The sequence below is a fragment of the Pholis gunnellus genome, assembly GCF_910591455.1.
Source record: "Pholis gunnellus genome assembly, chromosome: 5".
NCBI lineage: Eukaryota > Metazoa > Chordata > Actinopteri > Perciformes > Pholidae > Pholis > Pholis gunnellus.
This window is the reverse complement of record NC_136531.1, coordinates 21328278-21352160: the sequence shown is the minus strand read 5'-3', so window position 1 is coordinate 21352160 and position 23883 is coordinate 21328278. Positions and strand designations below refer to the sequence as shown.

Below are 23883 nucleotides of genomic sequence, written 5' to 3'. Positions count from 1 at the left end.
GCCAGGTTACTGTGAGACTGACCTCCTGCGAGTGCTTTGGGGCGGCTCACGGCAGCACCCGTTGCTTGTTTTTTCGACAGCACCCGCTGCTCGTTCACGACAGTAACTGTAGAACGGTACGTGCTTTCACGTCAGAGTCAAAACACCAGAAAAGTCTCCAACAACACCAGAAAAAGTCGCTAGATTTGTCGCTAGTAGCTTTTGACAAAAAAAGTCGCCAAGAGGGTTTGGAAAGTCGCCAGATTTAGCGAGAAAGTCGCCAAGTTGGCAACACTGGCACCGACTAAATGTGTCCCCAGCGCAACATTGGACGTAACAATAGTTCCTATCACATATAAAACCAAACAAAAATCCAGCTTCATAAAAACAAGTTGAACAGATAATAATATATAAACAAGCATATTAAAGCTACTGCAGATGTAAAAACAAAGCATTTAACTTACCAGAGCTGCTGTTTACTAGCTGCTGTTCCTCCTTTCTTTGTTAACAAAGAGTTTAATCTCACGGTTGTTCAGTACATCCGTGCGTTTTAGTTCCAGGAAGAAGTCCTTCTCAATTCATGGACGCCAGTGAAGACAGTCGAGCCTCCACAGTTGTATTTCTTGAATACGTTTTAATGCGTTTGAGGTTGAGGGCTGAAAATGTCCGCTCCACAGAGGCAGCAGATATTGGGATTGTCACCGCCCAACATGTCACGCTAGCCCACTGACCATGACGTATGGCTAGGCCAGCTAGCAAGCTCTGACATGTCAAAGAATACGCCCAACATGTCAAACTAAAGATCTGATTGGTTGAACACTATGACAATCAACAATATCGTCCCCATTCACTTAAACTGCAAAGAGATTCACTTGTGAGTCTGCAGGCCTCAGGCCTCTTCTTACCTAGAGACACAGAGGTGAAATCTGATTGGATAAAAGCTCTACTTAAAACAAGCTGCACTGGAATCAGAGCAACTGAGGAAGATAGGAGCTGTGCAATGAGAAAATACGATAATGGGGAAAAAAGATTATAATACGTAATTAAAAAATTATTCAATTATAAAATAGCTATAACTTTGTGATTCTGTCTAGGTCAGCAGAGAAGGCTTTGCTGGCCCTGACGGCCCACCACTGGTTGTTTGCAATCTGCAACATCACCACTAAATGTTAATACATCCATAAAACTGCTCCTTTAACATGAAGCTTTGAAATATATAGAAAATGTTCAGTTCTTTCTGCAGGAAGCATTTAACTTAATACATTTCTTCACAAAACGAATCAGATATTTTGCAAATGAAGCTAGTGGGATAATTGAGATTAATTGAGGGCAACTTTATCACTGTGGCGCGCTGATTATTTCTGTAATCGCTCATCAAATCTTTTTTTTCTACACATTACGTCATTATCTCATTCTCAGATTTGTGTTGCTCCCTCTGTTTAGATTGGTTTAGACAATTAAGCATGTGAAAATCAAACATGCTTTAGATGATCTTGTGGGGGTGTGCACTGACATTTGCAAGCAAAAGGGATTTCTTGACCCTCACACACCACAAGTCTGTCTTAAAAAGAAGTCGAGAAGACAATCAGACTGCCAGCTGCGTAATCTGCCTGCAGCATAATCAGCGGGAGTGTATGGGCTGCTCTGGTTATTATAGATTTTAAATAGCAGTTAATAAATGAAGTGAAGCACCGAGAAGAAGAATGGTGATCTTTAAATCCAGTCTCACTAAAAAGATGTATTTTAAGTATAAGTAATACGCCTTTGCAATAGCATTTAAAGCATCTCCGTACATTTTTTTTTTTTAGCTTTTTTCTTTGCATTTTCATGTACTTTTGCCAATGCCTTAGGTTCTCTACAGTGAACTGCACCCATGACCAGTAACTAACTCACACAATGTGAGACACTGCTTTGCACTTTGTTATTTTCAAAGTCATCAGTCCCCTTTGGTAAGAAAGTTTGAAGCGGCGAAAATCTGATAACAACTTTGTGTGTTCATGTGAAACAGTTGAAACAAATGTCCCTGTATGCTGTCCTCCCTTTGTCTCTGTCTGTTGATAGATGGATCCTGCCCGCCTTCTAGTTCAGTCATCCATCCTCCGAGAAAATGTGTAAAGCCTACACCATCGCTAAATGTTGTCTCTCTATCTTTACATCTCTTGCTGTGTGTCTCTTTGCCAGTGTTTGTCTGTTAGTGTGTTCTTCACAGGTATCTTTGTATTCTGCTGTGTTGTTGTATTTGCTAAATGGTGTTGTGCAGTTTTTGAAATGTTTTGCATGTTTGTTTGCTTTTTCTAATAAAAGTTTTATTTTTAAACAGGTTTTTTTCACTAAAATTGCATTTGGAAACGTAGTCACAGAGAGGAACTGTGTTGAATCCGTCCTGAAAGAGGGTGTCGATGGGACTTTGGCTGCTAAAATATTTCGACCACATTTGCTAAAAATGCCATATTGATTAGCTGACAGATCCCAAATCAATACATTATTGATTGGTTTAGTTACAATCATTTAGCAAGGTCGGGCCTGTAGGAAACAGTGGTACAGTGCCGGTTTTATTCATTTTTTCTGTATTCTCTACTATATTATAAAGCATAGCAATGTGCAAAGTCTGTAACCAAATACAAAACAAATGGATAAATAAATTACACATTGTGGCAATGCATTTATCCCCAGCTTGATTCTGGCTTCATTTTTTTAAATCAGTATACATTTTAGGTTATTAAAAATTTGTTCAGGCCCCTAATTCCTATAAAAACCATCAACCACAACAAAGCGAAACAAAAAGAAAGTGCAACACCGAATGCACAGCATATAAAAGAAGTGACAAACACACTGTACATGAGGAGTGCCTCTTGCTTTTATTACAGAGCGCCTGCTTCTTCTGTGCCTGCGGTGGCTTCACAGATGCTGGTTAGCACCGCCTCGGGCTAGATGCTGTTTCAAGGTAGACAGCTCATTAACAATAGTGACAAGTGCTGCGGAGGGAACTTAACCAACTGAGGTGGAGGAGGACTGGACGAGCAGAAGCAAAAAAAATAAAAATAAGCTGCATATTATAGCTGTGACAGGGCCTGCAGCACTTTGTCCACTCGAGAATCAGACTTAATACCTCTGCGGTTCTTCCAATGACATAATAACATTCACTGCCGTGGTGGGCGGGCTCTTGAGATTCTTTAAAATCCATCTATCACACAGACAGTGCAAGATTTTGTGACAGATTGATTTGAGGAGAGCTAGGGTGAAATGTCTATATTTGCTTTGTAGGAGGGTGAAGCAAGGTGTGCCTTTGGGGTGTTCTCTCTGTCTGACAAAATGCTTTTTAAACTTGAGCTATTTCTACTACTGCGTGTGCACGTGTATGCCTGCATGTGTGTGCGTGTGTGTGTCCGCGTGTGTGTGTGTTTATTAGAATGCTTGCACACACGCACACACAAACAAACAAAAGGTGTACACATCCCGTGTTTGCCCAGTGGTTTTCCCGCTGATAGAGCAGAACTATTCCCACAACCCGCAGAGAGGGACAGCCTGCACGGGCGGCGGGCTGTCAGTCAAATCCACATGTACCGGGGCAAGCGATGCATGAAGGGAGTTTGAGATCGCACTGTCATCTTCAGTCTGGTCCCCTGCAGATCTCCCCCTTCTGCCTCCCTTTTTTTCTCCAACGCTCCGCTGGACACAGAGACTGTATAATCTGTGCCGCGACAAAAACTGACTGCAAATAATCCAATTGGACAAATAAAACGGTTTGAAGTTGTAGCTCGGGGCTTTTTTTTCTAAATTGTACACCAACACCTGCCGCTGGGTGCCGCTGTTGCATCCTGCTCACATTCGCTGTCCGTGGTGCTGAAATGATTTTACTGCGATGCTCAACACAGAGCTTCCCACAGTGTTCCCCTGTCAGTCGACAGCAAATAGACACACACACACACACACATGACAACTGCCTAAAGCAACATGAAAGACTCAGATAAGTCATTCCACCTCCAAAGACCCCCTGGTCACCAGAGGAGCCGGTGATCCACTCCAACTTGGCTACAGTTTAGAGCCCCATAAAAGTCATGGTCCCCTGACAGTCTGCACAAAAGAAACGCAGGCTGTAGTAAACTGGTAAATGCTTTTCTAGCACTGAGGCAGCAACATAGAGTGTTGAGGTTTTGAGTGCTACTTCAGTGCTTTTAATGTCACAACATGAAAGCCGTAGATGGCGCCATACAAAGGTGAATGCGCTTGCGGGGACTTTAGATCACCCGGTTCTGTCCATCAGTGCTGATGGACCAGCGTCAAGTCAGCTATAGGGGAAGTGACAACGAGACAGGAAATAGTGGGGATTCTCCTCCCAAAAGATACAAACAGTAGTAGTGTTCTAAGGGGTTTAGCCTCCAGCCTCTAAGGTAGTTGTGCCATTGAAATGGATTACTAAACCTTTTTTTATTTTGTATTAATGGGACTCTTGCGGAAAGCTTTGTTTATAACTTACAGTAAACTAACATCAAACATCACAAAGACACAGTGATGAAAAGATCCTGGCAAATATGCAGCTCAAAGGATCACACAGAAAGCAAAGTAATATATTAACACTTTTAATGTGACTTTTTCATTTTTGAACAATTCCCCCCCAGGTTTGCGGTTATGATTCAATTATTAAATTCCTCTGGAGAACTCTTTGTGATTTCGGGTCTTATGAAGAACAATCACACGACTTGACATGATTGTTTATATTTGTTGCTTTGCCTCTTTCCGTTCCTAGAAATTGGCTCTCATGAACAAGGCTTTTATTTCGAAAATATCAACCGGATATAAGTAAAGCTGGCTAGCTTGCCTCTTGAGAAGTGAACTCGTACGATACGGCCACTTGCCACACTCGCTCTGGCTTCGCCGGGAAGTTCACACGTCCACGAAGCCAGCTCTCCTCTCCGTGGAATCCTCCACAGGGACGACGTCGATACCAACCGACACACACTTTTACCCAGATGTTTGACAACAACGCCATTTGTTTTTGTTGTTTTTTTTACAAAGAACTCACATCGGATATGACTCGGTCGATCGACACAACCTGCACGCGACTTCACCTCCGATTCAGAGTGCCGGAATAACGCTTTAAATGTCATTTTCAAACACTTGCTGAATGAAACTTTCCACCGTTTCCTCCGGAGGAATAAAGAAGCACTCGTGGTTTGTCTTGTAAAATAAAATAACGGAGCTGACCGCCGCTGTGGACCGCTGGATGGGACGCGGATAAAAAAAAAAAAAAAAAAAAATGTTCGGTCACGTCAAGTTCCACGTCGGAAGGTTAGCAACAATGTCAGGGGTCGCTCGTTTTGGGAAATGATTACTGGCTACACCGACGGCAAAATTATGGTCAGAAGATGCCTAGTGACGTTCAAACCGTTCAGGTAAGAGACAAAGAGCTGACGACGTTATTTTCTCTTACCAGGTTTTTTCTCTCTTTAACGTTATAGCCTCTAGCGGTGTGGTAGGATAGCATTGATTAATGTGTCCATGGCTTTGTGTGCATTATGTGGAGCCAACGTGTGTTGCACGCACAAACACACACACACACACACACACGTGCGCACACAGATGTTTCTCCACTGGATGAATTAGATTAAGATAAATCATGCAAGAGCTGTTGTGAGTAAGCCCGCACTAGCAGTCAGGCGAGCTTTAACTTAGTTTCTTACCGCGTGGATAGCTCCATTATCACCGTGTACCCAGGCTTTGTTTGTGCAGACGTAAAGAGAAATCTGTTACACATGTTAACCACTTTAACAGTTTATATGCTGTACAGTCCACTGAGCCATGCTGCGCCTATACCTGCTTTATTTAGATTTGCCCTGAGAGGTATAGAATAATGGCAGGCTTTGAATTAATCCCTCTATTTCTTGACTCTGGTAGTTTGGAGATCAACCTCACCAGCGTCTATCAGTGGTACCCAAAGCTACAGCCGATACAGACATCCACCTTCTCTTTTTTTTTTTTCTCCACCTGCTAATACTGTTTAGATCTTCTAAACACTCTCTCCTGAGGGCTGAGGCGATGTTGGAGCCGGTGTGATGGTTCCATTCCTGCTGCTCTGATTTACTTCACCTGCTGCCTCTCAGGAGATCGAGCCCTTATTCAAACACACTCAATTAGGCAGCCTTTGTGACGACGCCACGCTGGCCTTGTCACAGGTGGTGTGTGTGTGTGTGTGTATCAATGTTCAAACTTGAAACGGATCTCTCGCCTCAGTCAGATGGTGGTTTTCAGTCATTGCACTATGAATCGTAGGTTATTTGGTGACTTTATTGGACATATAAAGTAGCTTGGCCGGACTTGAACATGTGGTTATTGTAAATAGGCATCTTAGATCACTGGAGCGTCACTAGACAGATTTTCAGGCAATAAAGATGTAGGTTTAAAAAATGATTTTATAATATTTATTTCTGCATTATTCGATAGAAAGGCAGGCGGGAGAGGGAGTGGCAGGAAAGGGCCTTAGGCCGGACTCGAACCTTGGCCTGATTGGTTGGCATGTTACCGGTGAGCCGCCAGGTTGCCCAATAGGGATCCCTGGTCTTATAGGCTAGTTCATGTGCCAGGAAAAAACTTTTCTTGGAAAACACCACGAATAATATCTTTCTCCACCACGCCTGGCAGAGCTCCTCTCCGCTTCGAAACCATCTCCACGTACCTGGAGGCAGAATCTGATGAGTCTATATGTGTGAGGAAGCCAATTAGCTGATAGCAGATCTCTCCTTCTGATCCAATTACGGGGGAGCAGAGCATTTACTTTAAGCCTGTTAATTAAGGACTCGTCAGGCAGGACCGCGGCCTAATCCTCTCATATCACCCACCTAACGCCACTTTGGAAAACGGCTAAATGATAAGAGGGGAAACGATCGCCCGAGGACGGCATCGGGCCGGCTTCCGCACACCCACATGAGCGGAATATTTTTTTTATCTTTCTTTATTTCCTCCTCCGTTCTCTTCCCGTCAATCACTGACTTGCTTTTTCGGCACGCACACACATAAACACACGCAGGATTATTAAGGATTCCTCACTGTAATAAGACGAGGCACTGACGATGAGGATTATAAACAAACAATGCCCGGGGGAGGGGGAGGGGGAGGGGGGGGGGGGGGCTGCAATGTGTAAACACCGATTTTCAGCTTCCACCTACTTGGCTTGCTGACCATATGGTATTATATAGTAAGTGCATAATCCATGCAGGTATCTCTGGACCGTGGAGTATTCAAGACAAATAACCCCTCTGTTGTCCCGATTGTTTGGGATTGGACTCGCAGCAGTTAATGTATCGCAGCCCTGTGATCCGCTGACAGTGATTGAGCTATTCTAATTCATTCCAGATGAACAGATGAAGGGGGGGGGGGCTAATGTTTATTTTATTATTTCATAATATTACAGTATCCTGGGAGGGACAGAGAGCTAAATGAGAAACCACAGTGAATGTGCCAGCTGCTTAGATGCTGGGATTTTGATGTAAATGTACAGTGCGACTATAACATCCCCATGTTTTCAGTGTAAATCAATAATCGGTGCCGACACGCTGCCACTTCGCCTTGATGCTTGTTGCTCCGATCCTGATGATCAGCGCTCATCAGTCCCCCCACCAGTAAATTGAGTTCGATCATCAAAATTGAGGGTATAGCGTCAATTTCCACACGTATGTATTCACACAAAATTGACCGTTTGTCTCGTTACAATCAAAGCTGTGATTCATTAGACCCAGCTCCGAAAACTGTAATCTGATCACTGTGCTTCCGAAACGAGGATAAATGACCACTTTAACTGAAACGACTGTATAGCTGCCATCATGTTTAATGCAGCCCATTAAATAAGAGCCTTGATGGTGATGATGATGATGATGATGATTATATTCCGTCAATATGTTCCATGTGCTCCCACTGTCTGTCCTTGAGTCACGACTCGGGACGAGGTCGGCTTCGTCTTGGAGCATGAAGTCACCTGGGGGGGGGGGGCTTGCCAAACCACCACGCTACTCTACACTTGACAGATTACTCAGCACCCCTTTGGGTCAATCGGATTACTCCGGCAAATGTTCTTTTAAGTGGCCGTTCTTCCACGCCGTCGATGGCAACTCTTTGCTCACGGCCTCATCAATATTAAGACCCTTTTCGTTTCAGAACTCTGCGTGACTGGAGCTACTTACCATTTCGGGAAGTGCTGTCAGATTTCACAGTGGGCCCCGTGCATTAAGGCAAACAGCCCCCGCCTGGCTTTGAAGAGAAAGCAACACTTATGAATAATGCATTCGTTTGTTCTGTTAACATTCAATTTTCACAACCTCTGGGGCAGACGTTATGAGTTTAAAGGTCGCCGGTGCAAAGTTGGCCATAAATTATGAAGTGAGTTGGTGATAATTATATCACGAAAGTACCTTTTCTTCCTGCTGTTTTATCGCGTTACTACCGCACTGTTGCTTTAGGTACGTTCTTTATATGCTGGATACAATGAACTGAATTGTTATAGGAGCCATATATGAATATGAAATGACAATGCATTCACCCAAACAAATGTACACGATGAGGACATTAAGGGAAAGAGCTTCGGTTTTTTTAAATATGTAGTATAAGTAGAGGACCGTTTGCCATTCTTTTTCACATATAAATCCCTGTTTGTGCTGCGCTACGTCTGCAAAATCTTCCAAGAATGTTCTCTGGCGGGTAGTTAGCAGCAGAGCAGCGAGCATTTCTAAAGTGGGACTTGTTAGTCACGGAGGCCGACTTGTATTTTGTCCAGCGGATGAGGATCACAGACGGCTTTGCCTCTCTGGTTCCCCGAAGAGTCTTGGCATTATAAGATAACCTCTGATCCATATTCAGTGAACCGAGCAGCTTAACTAGGGCAGGACTTTTTTACACGGATACAAAAGACCTGATTTCCAACTCTTTTAAGTGAAAGATCTGATTCTCTCATGGCTGTCTAACAAGGGAGAATCCACACAGTCTCTCTTTCTCTTTTCTTTTTCCCTTCTGAGGCGCGACAGCGTCTCAAATATCAGATCTGTGCCACAAAGTGGGGTAAAGAGGAAGTCTATGTTTCAAAGCCAGATCTGCACCATAGATTGGAGCCCACACCAGTGGCCAGTTTTAAAGGATTGGTTCAAGTCTATCTTTACACAACACTGACATGCCTACGAGTTATCGGGGGCTAAAATGGTTCCTGCTATCCATATTGACCTGATTTGGCAACCGAAGCCTCATACTAGTTTAGTTAAATAGAGAACTGTGAAGTCAAGACTTTTGCTTACTGCATAGCCCATTTTTGTTGATGTAATTTTGTTTATTTCAGACAGAGGCCTAAGTGAGACTAGTTTCTCCGCTCAGAGACTTTAATTGGCATCCTAGCTATCTTTACCCTCTTATTATCACCTGAAATGCTTCAATGTTTTTGCCCGTCTTCTGTCCCCTCTGCGCGCCTCTGATGTCGCACAAACGGTCGCATTTTGCCTGCTCTTGGGGACAAACTGCTCACCCTCATTTTGGCAGTCGTCCTAGATGTATGCCGACCGATGACGTCGAAAACGCTCAAATGTTTTCGAGTGCCCTTTGGCCTCAAATGTCGACATTTCTACGTGTGATCGCTGCTCTGTTTGTGCTCGGCCTCCTGGATGTGCTGCCTGCTGTTTCTCGACTCTCTCCATGTCTCTCTCTCTCCTCCACATTTTACCCTCACCCCGTCAACTTTCCGTCTCTATTTTCCCTCCCTCCTTTTGCTTCTTGCCACCGATCATTTTTTGCTGCAAACGATTGTCGGCTTATTCGTCTGTCTTCATTCTTCCTTTGGCTTCCCGCTCTTCACTCGTTTTTCTGCCATCACCCCCCCCCCCCCCCCCCCTCTCTCCTCATCTTCATATTTCCAGACGAGTCGCCGAAAAACGTCTATTTACCTGCCCTTCCCTGTAAATATGTCTATCTGTCTCAACTCCCTTTTTCATCTATTCCCCCCCCCCTTCTGTGTTGCAGGATATTCGTGGTGGGAATAGGCTTCTTCAGCCTGTGCTTTCTAATGACCTCTCTGGGGGGGCAGTTCTCAGCCAAGAGACTGGGGGACTCCCCCTTCACCATCCGCACAGAAGGTACTGAAGTGTGTGTGTGTGTGTGTGTGTGTGTGTGTGTGTGTGTGTGTGTGTGTGTGTGTGTGTGTGTGTGTGTGTGTGTGTGTGTGTGTGTGTGTGTGTGTGTGTGTGTGTGTGTGTGTGTGCGTGTTTTGGTATAAACCGTTCTTCCACTGAGTTGAAATGCTCTGATGTCACTGCATATTGCTGTGCTATAACTCTCCGCGGTCCTGCTGGCACTTCACTGCCGTTTGCCACTTTGTCAAAGCGACACCACCTGTCACTGGAAACATGAAATGGCCTAGAATGGCGGGACGAGGCAAAGAAACCGGCAAGTAAATGTAAATTGCATTGCAGGACCAGCGCGACCAGTAAATTTCCTTCACATAACCCTCAGCAGAAAAGCTGCTTTTGCTATAGTTGTGGTCAAGTGGCGAGAGATATATCAAGACGCTTGTAAAGAAAGATTGATACGGCGGGTGGGAGGCGAGGAAGCGGCGCCAGCCAGTAGCTTGGAAGTTATTGGTCCGATCCCCGGCAGGGCGGGTTCACCCTCACTACTTTTAGGCATTCTGCACTAGACGACAGCAACAGAATTAGCTGGGGCTGTGTGCATGAAACACGTATATTGATGAAATGCTGTTAACTTGGCTAACAGTGCTTTGCAGCTTAACAAAACACAAACAGTTATGCACAATAAACAGCTGAATTAATCTACGTTATGATGATGGAAAGATGGCAAATATCGCTGTTTTTCGCACTGCCTTTGATGACTTCCGAGGAACTAAAATGCATTTCACATCTCCCCTGAATGCTCTCAGCATCCTCCGCAAGACTCTCCATCACGGGAAGTCCATTAAAGCGAGCCTATACAACTTTTTGCTGTAATCACATGTGGCATGACGCATTGAATTTCTCTACATTTCCCGAGAATGTCATAAGCCAGTGAGTATAAAAGACTTACATTAGCCACTGGCAAGCATGTTGAAGGCTTGAATGAGGATCTGGTGTGGAGGGATGACAGGGGAGGGGAGGGAGGGGAGGGGAGGGGGGGGGGGGGGGGACAATGCCGAACGGGAAATCAATGCCGGGCCCGGAGGGGCCGAGGAACCCAGGGAGTGAGACTCGGGATGGGGGCGCGTCTCGCTGAGCTTCGGCTTCATCCCCCCCCCCCCCCCCCCCCTGTGGTTCCAGTCTTGATAGAGGAGGAGGATGAGCAGAATGTGGGAGAGAGAGAGAGAGCGTTGTGAGTACTGAAGACAAATGGGAGAGAAAGCGGTTGTGGACGCGACGATATAGATAAGCGCAGGAAATTGAACTCGATGTTGAGATGTGAGAATGCACCGATCAGTTGTGAGAGCGAGCGAGGTTAGAGGCGTGACTTGCAAATTGAAACAGAGCAAATTAAATACATTAGAATTACCTGCAGGCGAAGCCTCGTAGTTTTACACCGGGATGTTGAGATCCTTCTCAGCATGCTCATCGAACCCCATGCGTTTCCACACAGCACATTGGTTTGCCGTACATGTGCCGCGTGGACACTGAGGCCTGCCTCCAGCCAAGCCATATCTCACCAGTGAGATGTCATTAACACGTCGGCCGGCCGGCGATACCACATGACCCCCCCCCCCCACCCCACCCCTTGCGTGTGAAGGCTGACTGCCGGTGGCGAGGCAGAGGATAAAAGAGTGCCACTGCCGCACAGGGTGCCAAGATTGAAAGTCAGAGGCCATTTTGTCGAGGCCAGCCACTCATCGCCGCGGGCGGAATAAGAAATCCTGCGGGTCGAGGGGCGCTTCCGCGGTGGCTGAGGCACGCCGTGTGTGTCGGCGTGCGTTGGTGCACGTGAAACACAGAGCGAGTGCTGCTACAAGTGTGAATCAGTCCGCCGTCGGCTTGCGTGAGCATGCGCTCTGATCTGTCACGATGGACCGGTGGCCCATTAAAAAAATCAGGGACAGTGTGTGTGTGAGTGAGGGAGGGAGGGAGATAATGGGACACGGGGGGTGGGGTTCATTTGGGATTACTGTGTTTGTGATAAATTGAGAGTACTGTGTTTGTGTGATAAATTAGGATTAGTGCGTATGTGTCGGTGTTTCTTAATAAAATGTACTTGATTAATCAACTAGTCATGCACCGCAGCCTGGGAAGACATCTGGTGTGAGCTCATTAAAAACTGCACAGTGTCCACTGGTGCCTTCCCATAGGATTTAACAGTGTGTGTGTGTGTGTGTGCGCTTGTCTACATGTATTTGTGTGTATCCTGATGCGCTTAAATACTTTTGTGCTCGTCTATGCACAAAACACGCTTGTATCTCTATCATCAACAGTGTGCCAGGGCACATTTGTTTGTGCATGCCCCACTGTCTTCACCCTCTTTTCTCCCCTTATGCTCGTCTCTGTGGTCTACCACCTCTCGCTGTTTCTGCTGCTTTCTCCCTTTGTGTGTGTGTGTGTGTGTGTAGATATATGTGTGTTTGTGATGAGCTGGCAGGAAATTGGCTGTTAAATGGGGCGACAGCAGCAATGTGGGACAAGATTGAGACCAGAGAGGCCGAGAGACCGATCCATCTGCTCTGTGCAAATCAGCCACGCGAAACAACTGGCCCTTTCATTAAGCCTCCAGTCACCACCTGCAGAGCGCAGAGCGCAGAGCGCAGAGCGCAGAGCACACACACACACACACACACACACACACACACACACACACACACACACACACACACACACACACACACACACACACACACACACACACACACACACACACAGGGAGTCCCAGTCCCGTGTTTCATTAACAACATGTCAAATCTGGCTGACCTTCCATGTGAAAATATGCACCATTGCTTTATCACCATGTTTGTGACCATTAGACAGCTGCTAAGACATTTCTGGTTCGGGAGCAGCTATAAACGGTTAATTGCAAGACCCACAATATTTAGTACAACTTACATAATTAACGGTGTCTTGACGAGCGATAGGAAGTGAAAATTTAAGCTGGTGATTGATGGTTTCTTTGCCTATTAGTTGAAACCTTAGTTTTCTGGATTACACCACACTTGCAATGCACTGCAAAAGGATTTACGTTTTGTTTTTGTAATGTTTAAGTACTGAAGTGAATCACACAGATACTGGTACTGAAAAAGCTGCAGCGTTTTACATCAGATTGTTGCACTCAGAGTTTTGACAGCATTTCCTAAATAAAAAGGGAGTTCAGATTTACCTGACTGCTTGTATCGATGAAAAATTGGCAGCAATTTAGAAGACTGAGGAAGCGATACATTGAGATGAGTAGAATCGATGACGGGTGATTCATAATGGAATCATGAGGCCAGGGTTGGCTGCGTATGCGCTCTCTGCATGCCTGTCTCTTAGTAAAATAGCTAGGTGATGCTGCATGTCAGGTTCAGAGCGGTAGCTACTGTAGCAGGTAGAGTTGTCTGAATATTTAAGGGAAGTTTTCAGCACAGATTACAATTGTTTTAAGCTTAGCCCCGTTAGAAGCTCTTGATTGAGATCTTCAAGCTTCAGGGCGGTGAAGCAGTCTGTCAGGCTAACGTTATTGTAAGCAGCTATAATGTCATCAGTAGCATTACATTATCAGATTTCAAGAGTCCGATATCAGAAAACTGATTGGTCCTTATGATCAACCATGCAGCCGTTATCAATAATTGACCCAACGCTAAGCCCCGTCCTCCGCTACTCTTCCGTCAAGCTGACAGAAGGGTCGACAGTATGTGTTTGAAGGATATATCCAGGATGTCAAACTGATTCAGCTCTGAAAACAGTTAGAAATATAAAGATAACATTTAAAGCCTGCAGTTGTAAAAGTTATCCACGACATCCCCTGGTGATCAAGACAGGCGGCAATGAAACTGGTGGTGGTAGCGTGGTAGGTTTTTTTATTGACCGTTGCAATCATTAAAAAGCAAAAGCACTTTGCGTATACATTCGGTATGCCTTCAGGAGCTATCGTAGCATAGAAGTTAATGATGTGCTAACATTCTGTGCTAATGTTAGCTCCACAGGTTTTTAAGTAGAAACGTAACGTTTTGGAAAAGTATATCTCCATCCAACTATAGTGCCTATTACACACTGTTTAACCATGACTAGTTTGAAATCCACAAAACCAGCTTGAAAATAAAAAGAATATTAAATGAATCCATTAGAGTCGATGGAGCAGAGCCAAATAGTTGTCGGACCCTGCTAATGCTACACTATGATTGGCCAGTCTGCGTTCGGGGGCGGTACTCGTTTATTTAGAAGTTATATGTTATGCAGGCCTCTTGTTCCTATTCTAAAATGATTCAGCCCCAAGAGCAGATCTCTTATTCAAGCATTGGTCTAAAATGTTCGGGATGATTTTCCGGCTCATGCCATTCATTATGCAACTGTAAAAGCTTTATTCCCAAATTGAAACCAAGCATTTTTACAAAGAAGTGATTTTGTCATTGCACAGCCAGCTGTCAGAGGCTGTTGCTTTGTCCCTCTCAAACACAGGTTCTAAATTAAAACGGCTCCTTTGCAATAGTGGGAAAAAGGTGAGTTACTTAAAAAGATCTGTCCTTGATGACGATGACTGAATCAAGGGATTTCAAGTCTTTCATACAAAAGTATGAGCTAAAGAAGATAGCTTACTTAAACCCTTACGGGGCAACATATCCATAACTGTTATGTACCCACAGCAAACGTTTAGCCACCGCCGTCCATTTGTATTATCTAAAAAAAGTGTTTGTATGTGTTATACATTATATAATGAGGCTTTCTATGTCCTGAGCTGAGGAAGTCTGATGATGTCAGCAGCTGTCATCTAAGACTAATCATCATGTGTGACGTGTTGGCAACAAGGCCGTCAGGAACACATGTCAACGAGATGCTTTTCTGTCTACAAACCAAATTCACAGGATTTCATCTGGCATGTTGTCATTTTGACTGATATTAGCCTGCTTATTGCACACAATAACAGGCAAATTTGTTTAGGGCTTTGTCACTACAATGGGAGTTGCGCTGATAGCGATTGTTTGTGGGTATTAGCGGGATTTCGTCGCCACCTCTCGCCTCGGTGGATTACCGGCTTCCACTGGAGGTTCAGAGTGCCGGGTTGTCTCTCAAATCCCCGTCTCTCCTCAGTGACTCACAAACTCATCAAGAGCCCCGAGCCGGAGATGGAGCGGTAGGGGCTCAATAGTGAAAATGAGAAAGTGGGCGAGGAAGACGGAGGTGGAAGTAGAATGGAGATTGTGTGTGATTGTGTGCGCGCATCTGTGATTAAGCAAGAGAATGAGATTTCTAGAGGTTGCATTGCTCAAGAAAGAGAATGACGAAAAGAGCGGGATAAAAAGGTACACAACCCCATTTTTTTTCTCTCTAGATTCAAAAACTTCAGACGTAAGGGAGATGTTAGCTTGATCAAAGGCCGTCCCTATGGAGCTTGTTTATACGCTGCAGTTTATTACATTAACAAGGACCCATGACAGTCCCTTCACCCCGAAGCATGTTTCTCGCTCGTGTTTGTTCTAGCTGAAAGACCCGCGGCTTTCTCACTGTCTAGGTCGCTCCCTGCTGGGACAGACGATATCATTTCATATTTTTGGGGTTCTGTTTAAAATGTCGCCGTTCTCTCATCTCTGTAGGTTTCTTATGGCTAAGATTACCGTCAATCAAAGACGGCGATTTATGAAATGGCAGATCGCCACGAGGAGAGCACTCTTGTTTGGAAACGCTGATGCGCTCCGATCCAAATCAGGGCCAGAGACTATAATGTTTGTTTGACTCGCATTAAACTCAGCTCTGTGGTGTGTGTGTGTGTGTTGTTTGTGTGTGTGTCTGAACGTTTCCACGTCATCAGTCAGAAAAGGACTTACGCCAATGTGTCACGTTCCCAAAAGACACTTCTGCACGTGTCCTAAGTCGACCTCAACGGAGAGGAATGCTAACGAACAATAACGGCAGCTTAAGTGCATATGCATTTCTTTGATTATGATGAAGTGCGTGTATATTTCAATACATCAGTATGCAGGAGCTGGTACCGGTTGAGCACACTAGACACCCCCGCTCTGTGGTCCCCTTTCATGTTTTTTTTACATTGGATGTTCATCTCTCTCACACATTCCCTGCAGTTATGTTTCCTTCCCATCGCTTCATGTCGAACAAATCTGGCATGACAATCTCCTGCGTGTCGCTGGTGCAAGGTGCAGCAGGGGAGTCGGTAGGGGAGCGCACTTTATCTGTGCACTCATAGCCTGGGGAGTTTGAATGGACTGTGTGTGTGTGTGTGTGTGATGGTGGGGGGGAGGTTATGGGTTTCTCGCTCTCACTGGATAACGCCATCAACTCAGTGCCAAAAATATAAAATGGTTTTGGAATGTATGTGTGTCTTTCTGTTTGAGTAGGTGTATTTGTGAATTCCTGACCAAGTATAGAAAGAAAATCTTCTGAAATCTGACATTAAAACCCTCTAAGACCCGCTGCATCGCTGGCAAACCCGGCCAGCGTGCCTGTCTTTAAGAGGCTGCATGTAGCGGGTAGGAGGCAAATTACTATTCCAACGTTTGACTACATTTTGGCGAGAGAAAACCAGACCCCTCACCTCAAGATATGTAAACGAAAACAGGTTTTCTGTTTTTTAGTACAATTGCAACCATAGACATGAGAAAGGCGGCACAAGTTTTTGGGTGTCGTGATTTAGTGTCAAGGATAAAAGGATGAATGTGGTCAAAGGAAGCTGATGAATCATGTCGGGGCTGTATTTGGCAGAGCCATTGGTAGCGTTCAGGCTTTATGGAAACATGCATATTGAACAGTTGAGATGGGGCAGGAGCACACCATGGTAATCTTTCTGACGGGTCTATTTCTCAACACCTACCATTTTTTTTTTCTTCGACAGTGCAATTGTAGTGTAGACCCGAGAGACCGTAATATAAAATCGGCAAGCCCTCCGTTTGTTGCTGCTTCGCTGTACACTTCCGCACTCTGCTCAGGAGAGGGGTGGATATGGAGAGACTCTTAACACAGACCAGCCAGCAGGAGACACTATGGTTGTGACATGATGATCCCTCACCAGCTCCCCACCTGTGAAAAGGCCGTTCAAAGGCCCGGACCAAAAACACCTCTGCTGGGCACTGAACACAGTCCTCTGCTGGTGAAGTTATGATCCCCTGAAACAAACAAATGCTAAATGAAGGGAAAACTGAAGAATGGACATTTGCTAATATATTCACCATTGTTTTCAGTGTGTCTTTAAAGTCCGTATCTGTGTAAATGCACAAAGGTGATCAAATGGCGGCAATTGTTATTGGTCCAGAAAGTCAGAGAAGGTCGCGTCAACTGACAGTGTGTAGCATATGGGTTGGGTCAAAATCATTCACTCATTTAATATCCACTATCCAGGAAGTTCACACTCTCTGTGCCGTGAAATTACATCATTGCTGTCCCACAATTAAAACGTGCCATATAAGTGTTGGCTGGTGGTCCATTCATAATTAATACAGACCTGCATTTATGTGATAAATACATATTGTACGCTCTTCTGTGGAGCTCTTAGTGAATTTAAGTTCTCCTCGGTAAGAGGTGATGCAGCGTATATATGTCTAGGTCTTTTATTGTGAAAGGTAAAAACAGGGTGGAGTAAAGCGGTATTATTTGATGTGCTTAAAAACTGGTTGCATACAGCTCTTCACAGTTGCTCTTTGTCTTTACCGCCCACAAGTACAAATCGTTTGCACCTGTATCTATTTTACACATTGTACTTTTGTACTTTCATGACTATTTATAACTCCCCAACTTTGTTTCCCCTCTGTGCAAACTTCAGGCCTTTCCCCGTGTTATTCCATCCTTAGCCCATTCCCAACACCAATACATATTAATGAGAAAGCTTATCCAATTTCCAAGAAGAGGGGGGGGGGCCATTGTTCTGACCTAAGTGCTATTACCCGGCTGTAAATGAGAAATTTCTCCCCTGCACATTATATTATGGTTATGTCTCTGGGAAGGTTACTCTGCAGCAATATGCCATCTCAATTACCCAGCCTGCATCAGGCTTTGTCTACAGGTCGCTAGCTCATCGTCTCCGCTGCCACAAGCTGGTTATTTTCTCCGGGTGCTGATAGCGTCACACTCCAGCATGCCGGGCGCTTTCTTTCCGCAGATATACACTAATGGTGTTTTACGACGTCGCGCCCTGTGTTGCTTGACAATTCTGAGAAGACTACCGGTTGTATTATGTCTGTGTTGACAAAGAAAGGCAGCTGTATTTGTCTGGTTCCTTCTCTGGTGTGGGCTGATAAGGTGATAAAAGCACACCAAGCAGGACTCGAGATTATTGCTTTCCTCAAGGATCCCCTTTTCCTACCTCTCGCCCCTTCTCTCCCTGCTGCTCATTTCTTTCCCTCATAGATGCCTATTGACAAATAATAATTGTAGCTTTTTCTTTGTTTCCTCAGCTCACTCTTGCGTAATCCTTTGCCCCTCTTTTTTTTCCCCCCCTGCTCTCAAGTACCTGTGTTGAATGCAGTCGGACAGTTCTTCCACAGCCAGAAAATAAAAAAAAGAATCCACTCCTGCCTTTGTCTGAAAAGTGACAGTAATGACCATGCAGGGGAATTCATTTATTTGACACAAAGAGTTCCCGGAAGAGCGATGAAAAGGGGAAGAAATAAAGCTTCCTGAGCCATTTTAATTTCTTCAAGGTGACAGATTTGACTCTAAATAATGAAGCTTTGTTTCCGATTGTGAGTCAACATCAGAGAGCCAGTCCTTTCTAACGTGCAGTAGAGCTTGCCTCTTGTGTGGTCTCTCCACCAGTTGAAAAAGATCTAAAAGAACATTTCGTGAGATGCTTTGAAAGGTGGATATGTGCGCAAAGGCACCCATGAGATAATACAATGCTGATGCCATCAATGTTACATTTAACGTGGACAAATCCTCGTTTTTGTCTTGTGATATTAGAATACATACTGTAAACAAAAGAGGCCATTGCCATGACATTGGAGCCTCCGGGGCCTTCCCATCGCACCTTGTTGTGTATCAAGTGTCTGTCTTTTGCACGGTGGCTTATCTGTTGGAAAATACACAAAGGAAGATTGCCTTGTTGAAAAAGGAATCGCAGCTCTTTCAGCTCAGGCTTTCAACGTTTCTGTCAATATCACATGGTGGAATGAGGGAGCGCTTGAAATCTGCCATGCAAGGACAGCAACATGTCATTTAGCAGTGACACTAGTAATACATCACTACAGTTAGTTTAACAGGTGTAATGGTACGTTGTTTGAATAACTCAGCAATATCTGACAATTTACAACAAACTCGAACATGAGTGGGCTCCTTTCTGCATCCTGTTGTCCTCGTCACATATTGTACGTGTGCACTGTATGTGAAGGGCTGTGTTGGGTTACGGTGCTTACTCAGTGAGGGCCCCGGTGCTATTTCAGGAAGCGCTGCAAGGAGGAAGCGACATTTCTCTTAGGGCAGCAGAGATGCAGCAAAGATGGACAGGAAACAATGGACGAGAGAGAGATCACCGTAGTAAGGATTAGTACATCTCTGATCTGCTTTCACAGTGCAGTACACTCCTGTTCAATTTGCATTCCCTTGCTGCATTGAAAGTGCGCCTCTCTTTTCATCCTGTCCTGCCAATATGTGATGACATTTCGGGGACAGACATGGATGTAAACCGCAACTTGACTGGTTGGCGGAGGCATACAAGAGCGAGGCGGTGATTCTGGTTTGTCTTTTGATCTGGCTTCAGGTTGGAGAGCACTAAATGTAACGTTTGTCGGCGTGTTTGGGATTTTGACACGCAGGGACATAAGAATAATCACCTGCATGGGTTACCCGTGTAACAGTCCTACTTAGTTACTGACAAGAGTTATTTCTGTCTTGACAACTAAACATAATGTCATCAAAAATTAGGGTCATGTTTTCAATTCACCTTGTAGAAAACAGCCAAATCAATTTACCAGATACAAACCAAATTTACTTTAGGGTACCAGTTTGTGTGACAGAACCATGTACAAAATAAATGCAATTGCACGTTATGTGCATGGGATTTAAAAAAAAATATATATATATTCCCATCACATTCTGAGGGTTTTACCTCAAGCATTTATTTATGTTTTACAAACACTAATGAAACAAACCAAACGGCAGAACAAAAGCGCCTGCCATGATTTTTAGACAACTAGTTGCAACTCCCTCCGTCTCCCTTCCTCTCTTACGCTGTGCTCACACACTCAAGACAGTTCCAGAATCTTCTTCTTTACTACTCTACCTCACCCCTCGGTTCCTACATGCTGAACACAGAAAAACAGCTCCTCCTGAGCAGGAGAGAAGCAGTTTGACCACAGGAAAAAAAAAAAAGAGAGAGAAATGAACGGGAGCTCCGGTGAGTCTCTGCTAGCAGGCGACAGGTGGACTTAACTTCATCTGGGTTTTGTTTGTACACATTGTGTGTGTGAAGGCCCTGTTTGCAGCACCTGAAGAAATGAACTGTCTGTTCTGAGGTGAAAAGGAGGCGAGAGCGATTTGCCGAGAGTTGAGATGTTTTCATTTTGAAAGAGGGGATGCACATGGGCGCAGAGCTAAATTAAGATGCATGTGTGCTGAAAACACGAATGCATAAACACTGTGTTTTGCGCACTCGTCACGCAGTCAGTTGAAATTACGGTCACCTTCACCGCATCTCTCTTTTCTCCCCTCCCCTTCTCTCTCTCTTTCTCTCTACCACGCGTTACACACACACACGCACACACATACAGATGTGTCAAGCTCTGCTGTGCTCCCGATAATCACGCGGCAGCAATAATCACACCAACAGCAATGATAATAGCCGTTATGTTGCACATCTGTCAGCAGAGCGCGATAACGTCAGGAAGCTGTGGCTGTTTGCCGCCGGTCTTGTCACACACAAACACTCCCGAAAGCTTTCTCTAATGGTTGCCTCATCAGCATCCGTGTCCAATAACCCATTTCGGTGAAGTTGTTTGGTTGTTGATGAATGTTATAGCTGAAAGAGGAGAAGAAGAATTTTGCAGTTTTTCTCTACATAATCTCCCCTCTCACTTGACTTTATGTTACAGAAATAAGAATGACCGTAAATGTATCAAACCACGATTTGTTCATAGTACGTTGATAATTCCTTTATCCAGTTTCAATAATACTAACCCCACACTCACTTTCTATATCTATTTCTATGTTTTAAGAAAAGCTTTGATCAAAGCAATACGCCTGTTAGTTCTAGCTTCTAAGAGGAACTCTTAGAAGCTGTTCCGACTCCCAACTACGCTTCAAATGATGACGCTCTAGGTACCCCTCTAGTGTCAGTTTTTGGACAGTTTTGAAATCGCTGTATTTGTTATGTAAAATAAGTTTGTTACATAGAATAAGTATGCATGTTAAGCATTACATATAATACGTAAGTGACAATGTTTACTTAGTTTTACACGGGACACAAACAGCGGCCTCCTGGGTGAAAGTCCTGTGTTTAAGTCTACAACAGGCTCAGTCTGAGAAATACGTGTATTACTGTGTATTATCATTACTGTGTTCATAGAAATCTATAGGATACATATTATGTGTGTGTACTGTATACAGTATGCAACTATGCATGGAGTCACACATTGTCTTTATTTTTTTCGTGGCCACGAATTGAATGGTAACAAGCACTTCAATGATTTACCTCGACGCCCGCTGGCGGCTTTCTTTCACTCGAGCATCTTTTTAGCAGCTTACTGAGCTGATCTGGTAGTGTGTGTGCTGTGGCGCCAAGCCTTGGGCTCTTCCTCTCTCTGGGAAAGTTAAAATGGCATTACCTGTCAACTCGGATGATCGGGCCCATCCGTTTCTCAGTAAATAAAAGACGTGCCGAAGCACAACAGAAAAAAAAAAAAGAAGCAATTTCGAAAAAGAAAAAAAAAGAAGCTTTTCCCAAATCTCTCATTCTTTGTTTCTGTCACATAACATTCATCAGAGCTGTCTGCTGAGAAATGCATCACGTTTCACCGGAAACTGCTTTAACAAGCGCAACCGTTTTTCCTTGTCAGAAGCACTCGCCTCACAGTCGACGTGGTGGAGGACAGCCGCTTTCCTGGGATTTACAAATAATAATGTGAGTTTAACGCTGTTCACCTCAAGACCAAGTTGAGTTGCAGTCATAGAGGCAAAGCTGTGAAACACTTACAGTGTTGTAAGGTTACTAATTATATAATTATAGCTTTTGGTTTCTTTTTTTTTTTGCAAGTCTCAAAATGACTGCACCGCTTTATGTGTGAGCATCTACATTTTCATTGTGTCGTGCCGACATGTCTTATTTGTCCCCGCTGCCATGTGGGTGTGTTGGTCCAGATTTAAATTTCTCTATCTGCCTCTGGGAGATCAAGTTGGATTAATCCGTTTTGATTGATCGCTCTCATTTCCTTAATGGACCCGCTCAAGGCGCCGCCGGTCTCTGTGGCTTCCCATCAAGCTATCGGTCTGAGAAAAATGAAATGTGTCCGACTCAGCATCCTGTGGTCGGGGGAATCTGGGACTACGTCTAACCCTGTAGTCAGTGCTGTAGACACACACATGCGGCCGACTATACCCACAAGCTTTTTGAAGCAGCTGAGCTCAGACAGTTTAGCAAGTCGATGGAGGAAATTGCCTCGAGCCCCTCAGCACAGCTTTCTGCAAATAAAATCCATGCTGCATTCACATCTAGAAAAAAAAAATGTTCACAGCAATTAAATGTACTCCACATCTAGATTTAAATGCACCCAGCTGTAGAGCACTTAGTGTATCTTCTCATACGATCCTGTGTTTGCTCGTGTAAATTATATATCTGTTTACCCCCTGTCCATGGTGTCCATTGTTTTTGTTCCTGTAAGTATACACAAGTTCCTCTCTTTGTCTTCTTCGCGACATTATAAATGTGTACGTGGTTCAGTCTCTGCTGCCATCTGCCATGTAAAACACATGGACGTCTGGTACAAGCTTTGAGGCGTCTGTTGCTGCAATGTTTCAACGTGGTTTCTGTCACACAAACTACAGCGTCCGCTTATCATGGACATTAGTTTGTCTCATGCGTTTCCCTCACTTGGGTCTTATTTCTTGTGTTTTTTTCCGTTGAGTGCAAAAACATACTGGCAGGTGCCGCTGGCTCTACCTTTTCAAACTAAACGTCTGCTGTCTGCAGCGGAACAGATCGATATCTGACCATCGTTACCGGACCAATCAGTGTCACTGCTGTCAACGACCAAACTAAATCTGTTTAGGTTAAGCTGTGTTGTGCGTGTCCAAGAGACCACGCATTATCATTTGCTGGACAAAGGTGGGGGTGTGGAAGGAATCGATGCCAATATTTCAGCGGTTGTTTTTCCGTCGCACTTGAGCTGCGGGCATTTCTCCAGTGCACACTGCTTATGTTACATCCAGCAGTATGGAACTAGAGAGGGCTGGACCGAAATATTCCACGATTTGGAAATTCCTTCGTTGGGTAGGTGTTCAGATATTGGGGTTTTTTTCAACCCCCTCAAGATTACAAAAAACTAACCAAACCTTTTTGGAAAATAACTTTTTATTCAATGACAAATAACAATAAAAGCAACAATACTATAGAATAACAGAATTCCACCCCCCCAAAAAAATCAATCCCTTTGATTAAACTGAAAGATACGTGTTGCTGAGCTATGCAGTCCGTCTCAGCCGAGAACGGAGAAATCCGGCTGAGTCCTTCACAAGTCATGTCATGGAGAACTGCCAAGTCAGAGCTCTCGCCACCTTTCTCTTTCTCCGTTGCCGTCCATGGGGGGGCGAAAGTCCGGAGGCTGCATTATGCACGGAGACATCAGCC

General features: G+C 44.5%; 1 protein-coding gene across 1 annotated transcript in view; it reads left to right on the top strand.

Moving 5' to 3' along the window:
• Positions 1 to 5304: 5304 nt before the first annotated feature.
• The window catches only part of LOC306696678 (alpha-1,6-mannosylglycoprotein 6-beta-N-acetylglucosaminyltransferase B-like), a gene marked incomplete at both ends in the record, with an annotated part of 108021 nt that continues 89442 nt past the window's right edge, over positions 5305 to 23883 (top strand). Inside the window, 2 exons of the mRNA XM_079160344.1 lie at positions 5305 to 5372; positions 9970 to 10082. Of these exons, the coding sequence (XP_079016470.1) occupies positions 5305 to 5372; positions 9970 to 10082 (181 nt within the window). The remainder of the gene's footprint in view (positions 5373 to 9969; positions 10083 to 23883) is intronic.